The following is an 8,714-nucleotide window of genomic DNA, read 5'->3' on the forward strand; positions in this document are numbered from 1 at the left end:
TTTTTGTCATTTATGTCTTGTTTGTGTTTGTCTTGTTTTTGTCATTTTGCGTCTCGTTTTAGTGTTTTGTGTCTCATTTTTGTCGTTTTATGTTTTGTTTTTCTCGTTTCGTGTCTCGTTTTTGTCATTTTGTGGTTTTGTGTCGCATTTTTGTGTCCTAGGTACATATCAGAGTATTTATACATACATGTTCGCATGTGAATGTTGTATAATAACTTACATACATTTTTCTACTTAGTTTTTCTTTATTCAAAATAAAAAGTCATTTTGCTCAAGCGTCTGATATTTACAGAATCCACGAAACACTCGAACCCGTTAAAAGAGTATTTACAAGATTTAAATTATAACTTACAAAGAAGATCATCTCCCGGCTGCTCCTCACAGAATCATTCAGTTCTTTTGGTCCAGTTTTATAAATCCACCACCAGACAGAACACTGGGTCTGGATGCATCATAGTGCCTCCTCCTTGGACACGTGGAAGTCCTTTCCCTGCTCCTGGGAGGGGAAAGAAGATGTTGTCGGCCTCGTGGCTCTCTCCTCCTCAGAAATGTGAGGAGATGAAGGCTGAAACTCCGGTCGGCCTCCGTCGGTTCATCGCCGCCGCTCGGCCTCTCCGTCTTCCCTCCCTCCGCCGTCTGCCCGACCTGTCCTGAGACGGGGCTGAGGAGGCTGAAGATGAGGGTGCCGTGGTTTTTGGACGTGGACCGAACCTGCAGAGGAGCAACAGCATGACATGAGGGAGGAGAAGGCAGCAGCTTTATGTCCCAGAAAAGTGTGGATTCACTCAGAATGTACCCAGATGAGCTGAACAGACGAACTCTGTTGGCTTGGAGGAGTCTCTGCTGAAACGGACGAGTCGACTCCTTGGACTTGTGGGACGCGTTTTGTCCTTCCTGATGACAACGAACAGCAGGAATGATTCAACACACAAACATACTGTAAAACCTAAAGAAAACTGTGAAAATTACAGAAAATATCTGTAAAATAACAGGAAGTTTTTCTGATTTAACTGCAGTTTAAGATTATGTCATTTTGCAGTCAATCATTTTTGTAATTTTGTGCCTAATTTTTCTGATTTTGTGTCTCATTTTGTCGTTTTATGTCTTGTTTTGGTCATTTGGGTCTTGCTTTTGCATTTCGTGCCTAATTTTTGTCGCTTTGTGTCTCGTTTTAGCCATTTGTGTGTCACTTTCGGTCGTTTTATGTCTGGTTTTGTCGTTTTGCATCTTGTTTTTGTCATTTCTGTGTCTGTATTTGTTGTTGTCTCATTTTTGTGGGCTCAATTTTGTCTTGTTTGTCTCGTTTTTGTGTTTTGTGTCTCAATTTGTCATCTTATGTCTCTTTTTGTGGTCTTGTGTCTCGTTTTTGTGGTTTTGTGTCTCAATTTTGTCATCTTATGTCTCTTTTGTGGTCTTGTGTCTTGTTTTGGTCATTTTGTGTCTTGCTTTGCAGTTTCGTGCCTAATTTTGTTGCTTTGTGTCTCGTTTTAGCCATTTTGTGTCTCGTTTTGTGGTTTTGTGTCTCACTTTTGTCATTTTATATCTGGTTTTGTCGTTTGCGTCTTGTTTTTGTTGTTTTGTCTCACTTTGTGGCTTTCTGGCTCAGTTTTGTCTTGTTTTGTCTCGTTTGTTGTCTCGTTTTGGGGGTTTGTTTCTAATTTTTCAGGTTTTGTTTCTCAATTTTGTCGTCTTATGTGTTGTTTTGTGGTTTTGTGTCATTTTGTCGTTTTGTGTCTCGTTTTGTCATTGTCTGTCCAATTTTTGACCTTTTGTGTTCAATTTTTCTGGCTTTCTGTCTCATTTTTTGTTGTTTTTTGTCTCATGTTCTGTATTGTGTCTAGTTTTTGTCATTTTCTGTGTTATTTTTGACGTTTTGTGTCTCATTTTGTGGTGTCGATTATTAATGTGGAATTATGTTAGTTTCTTATGATTACCATTTAAATTAATACTTTTACAGTGATTTTACTATAACATTGTAATTAAACAAATCGTAAAATATGGAAAATAAGCATTTAAACCATTATTTACAACTTTTCAAACCTTATTACTCATAATTTCTCTTTGAAATAAGAGCAAATATTTGTAAAATTATATTTGTAGCTGGCTGAAATACAATAAAACTATAATTTTTGGCCTGTTTTTGTGGTTAACATGTAAATTAACACTTTTCCGGTGATTTTCTGAGATATTATTTATAATTTAATCCCTGAAACACTCTTTGATTGTCAACACCTAAACAATTATTTAAAAAAAAATCTTTTCACAGTATACTCACCTCGTTACAGAGCTTTGCGACCGCTGAAAAACATCAGAAGAAGAAATGAGAAACAGAAAAGTTCACATTGATAAGCTCAAATCTCATTTAAACACCTCTTTCATTCTCTGAACCGATTCAGAGTTCAGCTTCTTCTTACTTTGCCTGAAACATGTCTCGTCTCCGGGACGACGGAAGCAGAACAGGATCACCACGGCAACGCAAGACACCACGACCACCGGACACAAAATGGCCGCCAGCATCTTGTTGGAATAATCTGAGGGATGGATGGATGGATGGATGGATGGATGGATGGATAGAATGTAAATGAGTTAAAATTGCTCTGTATTAGTTAAATTTGCTCAAAAATGAGATAAAGTTGTTCTAAAATGACCTAAAGTTGCTCTAAATGAGTTAAAGTTGCTCAAAAATGAATCAAAGCTGCTCTAAAATTCGCTAAAGTTGCTCTTAATGAGTTAAAGTTGCTCTATATTAGCTAAAGTCGCTCTATATTACTTATACTTGCTCTAAAATTAGCTAAAATTGCTCTAAATGAGTTAAAGTTGCTCTACATTAGCTGAAGTTACTTTGTATTACTTTTACTTGCTCTAAAATTTGCTCTTAATGAGTTAAAGTTGCTCTATATTAGCTAAAGTTGCTCAAAAATGAGCTAAAGTTGTCCTACAAATGATTTAAAGTTGCTCTCAAATGAGTTAAAGTTGCTCTATATTAGTTAAAGCTGCTCTATATTACTTATACTTGCTCTAAAATTTGCTAAAATTGCTCTAAATGATTTAAAGTTGCTTTGTATAAAGTAAAGTTGTTCTATATTAGTTAAAGTTGCTCTAAATTAGTTACACTTGTTCCAAAATTAGCTAAAACTTGCTCTAAAACTAGCTAAAACTGCTTTATATTAAGTAAAGTTGCTCTATATTAACTAAAGTTGCTCTTTATTACTTTTAGTTGCTCTAAAATTAACTAAAGTTGCTCTAAATGAGTTAAAGTTGCTTTATATTAACTAAAGTTGCTCTAAATGAGTTAAAGTTGCTCAAACAATTCACTAAAGTTGGTCTAAATGAGCTAAAGTTGTTCTAAATAGGTTAAAGTTGCTCTATATTACTTATACTTGCTCTAAAAATTAGCTAAAATTGCTTTATATTAGTTAAAGTCGCTCTATATTAGCTAAAGTTGCTCTAAATGAGCTAAAATTGCTCTATATTAACTAAAGTTGCTCTAAATTACTTATACTTTGCTCTAAAATTAGTTAAAGTTGCTCTATATTAGTTAAAGTTGCTCTATAGTAGCTAAAGTTACTCTAAATGAGTTAAAGTTGCTCTATATTACTTATACTTGCTCTAAAATTAGCTAAAATTGCTTTTAATGAGTTAAAGTTGCTCTATATTAATTAAAGTTGCTCTATATTAACTAAGGTTACTCTAAATGAGTTAAAGTTGCTCAAAAGATTCACTAAAGTTGCTCTAAATGAGCTAAAGTTGTTCTAAATAAGTTAAAGTTGCTCTTTAAGCTGGTCTTTCCAACCAACTTAAAGTCTTTTCTCAGTTACTCACCGCGGTGGTCTGCAGAGTGAGATCGACACCTGCAGCAAAGAGGAGAACTGTTCGTTAATGTGTTGAATTCTAACGGGATTTTAATCTAAAGCTGTAAATGTGAGGTCACCGCAGCGACTTTCTGAGACTCACGATGGAGACGAGCAGCTGACGGTGGAGGAGGAACCTGAAGAAGACATCTGTTCATCTCTGGCCGACGTCACTGCTGGAAAACACAAAGTTCACGGTTTGGTTTCACTCCTCAAAGACAAACACCAACTTCAGTCTCTGTGACAGCTGCTGGTCGGTGAACATCACCTGACATTTTATTGTCTCGATTTTGGTTTTTCTCATTTTTGTTGTTTTGTGTCTTTTCTTCCTGATTTTGTGTCTCGTTTTTGTCATTTTGTTTCTTGTTTTTGTCGTTTTATGTCTTGTTTTTGTCGTTTTGTGTCTTGCTTTGTCATTTTGTGTCTCGGTTTTGTGGTATTGTCTAGTTTTTGTCGTTTTGTGTCTCGTTTTTGTTGTTTTGTGTCTCGTTTTTGTTGTTTTGTGTCTTGTTTTTGTCGCTTTGTGTCTTGTTTTGTCATTTTGTGTCTCGGTTTTGTGGTATTGTCTAGTTTTTGTCGTTTTGTGTCTCATTTTTGTCGTTTTGTGTCTGGTTTTTGTCGTTTTATGTCTTGTTTCTGTGGTTTGCATCTTATTTTTGTCGTTTTGTGTCTTGTTTTGTCATTTTGTGTCTCGGTTTTGTGGTATTGTCTAGTTTTTGTCGTTTTGTGTCTCATTTTTGTCGTTTTGTGTCTGGTTTTTGTCGTTTATGTCTTGTTTCTGTGGTTTTGCATCTTATTTTGTCGTTTTGTGTCTTGTTTTTGTCGTTTTGTGTCTTGTGGTTGTCGTTTTGTGTCTTGTTTTTGTCGTTTTGTGTCTTGCTTTGTCATTTTGTGTCTCGGTTTTGTGGTATTGTTTAGTTTTTGTCGTTTTGTGTCTTGTTTTTGTCGTTTTGTGTCTCGTTTTTGTCGTTTTGTGTCTCGTTTTTGTCGTTTTGTGTGTCATTTTTTTCATTTTGTGTCTCATTTTTGTATCCCGTTTTTTGTCATTCTGTGACTAGTTATTGTGGTTTTGTCTCATTTTAGTCGTTTTGTTTCTTGTTTTTGTCGTTTTATGTCTTGTTTTTGTCGTTTTGTGTCTTGTTTTGTCATTTTGTGTCTCATTGTTGTTTTGTGTCTTGTTTTTCCCATTTCTGTCGTTTTATATGTCATTATTGTCATTTTATGTCTCATTTTTGTGGTTTTGTGTCTTGCTTTGTTGTTTTACGACTCATTTTTGCGTTTTTTGTCTTCTTTTTGTGGTTGTGTGTCTGTTGTTTGTCGTTTTAGATTTCATTTTTTTTCAACCATAATTTCGTCATGTTGGAATGAGATAACGGAGCCCTGATGTTGTGTAGAATCAGATATCTGGTCTGGAGGAGGAAACCTGCTCGTTTCTTGCCATTGTGCTGCCGTCTGTAAACAAAACTAGAAACTCTTTAAGCTGCAGCCACTCGGAACAACAACACTGACATGTTTTAAGCTAATATGCTGGATTTATCAGCAAACAGCAGACATGGAGCTACACTTTATTCATCTGGAGTCTTTTTCTGGCCAGAGAGTGAAGTTGAGTCCATCCATCTCTCTGCTGAGGGAAATATGAGACTATTGAGATGATAAATGCTCCAGAATTCACCCCCTGGGAGTTTTCTCCTTTTAGTGCTTTTCAACATTAAATCACGGTCAAGTTAAGCTGGCTTTCTGAAAAAGGATGTACTAAAAAAAGAGGCCACCAAGACACCTATGACTCCTCTATGGACTGGATCATCCTCTGCAGGTTCATCACTTTGTCAGATTCTTTTCATTTTGTCATTTAGATCACTTGTTATAAGACGTAATCACAGTAAATCTCTATATTTTAGATCCAACTCACATCACTGATGGCTTCATAATCCTGTTTCTTGTCCTTCATTCAGCCTCAGGAAACCGCAGCTCTGTAAACTCTGCTCTGACCTGTGGAACTTCCTGTCACATGATTCTCTGAACTTCTTCTGTCGGAGGAGAAGTTCAGCTGTTGGGTTTACTTTCTGTGGCTTCAGTCTCTTTGCACTTTCACTGTGTTCAGTTTTTGTTCCATGTCTGTTGTTGTTTTATTATCTTTCAAGTTTCCCATGAGGGATTTAATCTGAAAGGCCTTCCTGGTTATTTAGTGAGAATGAAAGCGTGAGGCCCCCTGCTGCTGGGAGGAACCTCTGCTGTGTTTACCGGTCGTGGTCGTGTCCTGGATCTTCTCACACTTTCTGCAGTTTCCAGACTGTGGAGACGTCTCGGTGCATCGAAACCCCGACTCACAGACGCACTTCAGGTCCGACGTCGCGCTGCAGTTCTGAACCACCTTCAGGTGATACTCTGACGGACGAGAAACACATTTTAACACAGTTCTACATGGCTGTGCGTGATGAGACGAGGCAGACCGTAGGGTTGGGTACCTGGTGAACAGTCTCTGTAGCAGGGCCGGCAGCTGTCCTCTCGGTTCCAGTCGGTCGTGTATCTTCCAGGAGGACAAACTTGACATTCTGTACAGGAAGGCTTCTGATACTCACCTGATAGAAAAGACAAACAGTGAGAGGCAGGAAGACGGAGCAAAGCTGCAGCCAGACGCATGATAATGAAGGATGTGGTCGTAGTCGGCTGGAGGCGTCATCAGAACAGAAGCTGATGCTTCGGTCTTTACTAACGGAGTTAAAGCTAAATAAAATAAATGATCATAAACTTCACCTGGAGGACACAGTCGGCACGCTTTGCCGTCAGCCTCGTAGGTCCTCTCAATCTGTTGACGGATCAGAACCAGTTAAACGACTCCAGATCGTTAATCAAACTTGTTCTCTGGTGAATTACACAGAAAGTTCAGGGTTTTTTTTTTTTTTTTTACCGGAGAGGTGAGGACCAGATGTGCGGACAACATCAGGACGGCCACAAAGTGTTTCATTAACTCCATCTAAAGACAGGCAACATTCACATCTTTCAAACTCTGCAAATGAGGATTATTTTTAAACCATAGAACAGAATAAAAACAGCCTCTTTACCTCCAGTTTGCTCCCTTTTGTTCTGCCTCTGCTGTTGGGTTCACTTCCTGAAGGTGTGATTCTCTCTTTGTCTTCTCACTCTGCCCGTCGATGCCTCACTGTTTCCTCACCTGTTACGTCTTCCTGCCTCCCGCCCACTGATCTCCTGCTGCTGTCCTGTTTACGGCTTGAACTGACGCTGACGAACGCTGACTTCTGCCTCAAGCAGTCGTCATTTTCCATCAGAGCTGAGATCTGACGGCAATTACGGAGAAAGAGAGTTTGTTCTGTGTTCATTAAACGCATCGACAGCCCAGTGGAAGAATAGATGATTCTGATAGAGCCATCGGTCCTTCACTCCTCATTTTTTCTGTAAAAGGTTCATTTCATCAAACTCACAAAAAAGGAAAAAACAGCAAAACAAATAATCACAGTAATCAGACAAACTACAGCTCAGATTTCTTATTTTAAATTCAGGCTCCACAGCAGGAACTCTAAAAGTCCTTTGGTTCCTTCAGTCCTCCGTATGTCCTCCTTTGTTTCTGAGGACAGACTCAATCCTCCTCAGTGTGGATGAAACCAGAGTCCTCTCATTTCTGCTCACATCTTCTCACGTTCTTTCCTGTTTTATTCAGCTGCTCTTTAGTAGAGGCGTTGTGTTGCTCTACCTTTCTCTGGAAAACACCACAAAGGTTTTGTCCTGGTGGAGAAGCTCTTGTGTGATGATGTTCTTTGGATGTCATCACACTTCCACCTCCATGCTTCACTGTCAGGACCATGCATTGTGGTAGTCCTGGTCAGGTTCACACCAAACATCTGGACTCCATCTGAACTCATTTATCTTCATCTGACCAAAGAATGTTCTTCAACATCCATCAGGCTTCTTCTCATGTTCTTCAGCAAACATTCATCAGGAAGTTTAGTTCTGAGCAGCAACCAGGTTCAGTTTTTGTCCTCCGTCCATAGAGGTTGATGTTCTGAAGGTTCCTTCTCACTGTCTGAACTTCACACTAACTCTGGTTTCCATTGAGAACCCCTGATCCAAGTCTGAAGCAGCTGATGTCTGTTTTTACAGCTGGATTGTGGAAGTAGTTCACTGTCTGTGGAGTCATTTTAGGAGCTCTGATTAGTGGAACTATGACTCCTTCTAGTCCTCCTGATTAGCGGTACTATGACTCCTTCTAGTCCTCCTGATTAGTGCTACTATGACTCCTCCTAGACCTCCTGATTAGTGGTACTATGACTCCTCCAAGACCTCCTTATTAGTGGAACTATGACTCCTTCTAGTCCTCCTGATTAGCGGTACTATGACTCCTTCTAGACCTCCTGATTAGTGGAACTATGACTCCTTCTAGTCCTCCTGATTAGTGCTACTATGACTCCTTCTAGACCTCCTGATTAGTGGTACTATGACTCCTCCAAGACCTCCTTATTAGTGGTACTATGACTCCTTCTAGTCCTCCTGATTAGTGCTACTATGACTCCTCCTAGACCTCCTGATTAGTGCTACTATGACTCCTCCAAGACCTCCTTATTAGTGGTACTATGACTCCTTCTAGTCCTCCTGATTAGTGGTACTATGACTCCTCCTAGACCTCCTGATTAGTGCTACTATGACTCCTTCTAGTCCTCCTTATTAGTGGTACTATGACTCCTTCTAGTCCTCCTGATTAGTGCTACTATGACTCCTCCTAGACCTCCTGATTAGTGCTACTATGACTCCTCCAAGACCTCCTTATTAGTGGTACTATGACTCCTTCTAGACCTCCTGATTAGTGGAACTATGACTCCTTCTAGACCTCCTGATTAGTGGAACTATGAC

At 39.0% G+C, this 8,714-nt stretch overlaps 1 protein-coding gene across 1 annotated transcript; it reads right to left on the minus strand.

Annotated features, from left to right (window-relative positions):
* Positions 1 to 243: 243 nt before the first annotated feature.
* On the minus strand, positions 244 to 8,249 carry LOC110965730 (tumor necrosis factor receptor superfamily member 5-like). Its single transcript, XM_051956934.1, has 11 exons — positions 6,914 to 8,249; positions 6,760 to 6,825; positions 6,606 to 6,657; positions 6,317 to 6,430; positions 6,093 to 6,236; positions 3,955 to 4,027; positions 3,823 to 3,851; positions 2,415 to 2,531; positions 2,276 to 2,298; positions 797 to 894; positions 244 to 711 (listed from the first exon to the last, which is right to left on the minus strand). The coding sequence occupies exons 2-11, from the start codon at positions 6,823 to 6,825 to the stop codon at positions 543 to 545; spliced, it is 885 nt and encodes a 294-aa protein (XP_051812894.1). The 5' UTR covers positions 6,914 to 8,249; the 3' UTR covers positions 244 to 542.
* Positions 8,250 to 8,714: the final 465 nt, after the last annotated feature.

The sequence above is a fragment of the Acanthochromis polyacanthus genome, chromosome 12 (genome assembly GCF_021347895.1).
Source record: "Acanthochromis polyacanthus isolate Apoly-LR-REF ecotype Palm Island chromosome 12, KAUST_Apoly_ChrSc, whole genome shotgun sequence".
Classification (NCBI taxonomy): domain Eukaryota; kingdom Metazoa; phylum Chordata; class Actinopteri; family Pomacentridae; genus Acanthochromis; species Acanthochromis polyacanthus.

Coding starts and splice junctions, on each gene's coding strand:
- LOC110965730 (XM_051956934.1), bottom strand. CDS start 6,825: ATGGAGTTAATGAAACACTTTGTGGCCGTCCTGATGTTGTCCGCACAT. Junction 6,431..6,605: donor GTGCCGACTGTGTCCTCCAG/GTGAAGTTTATG, acceptor CTTTTCTATCAG/GTGAGTATCAGAAGCCTTCC. Junction 712..796: donor CGTCTGTTCAGCTCATCTGG/GTACATTCTGAG, acceptor GCTCCTCTGCAG/GTTCGGTCCACGTCCAAAAA.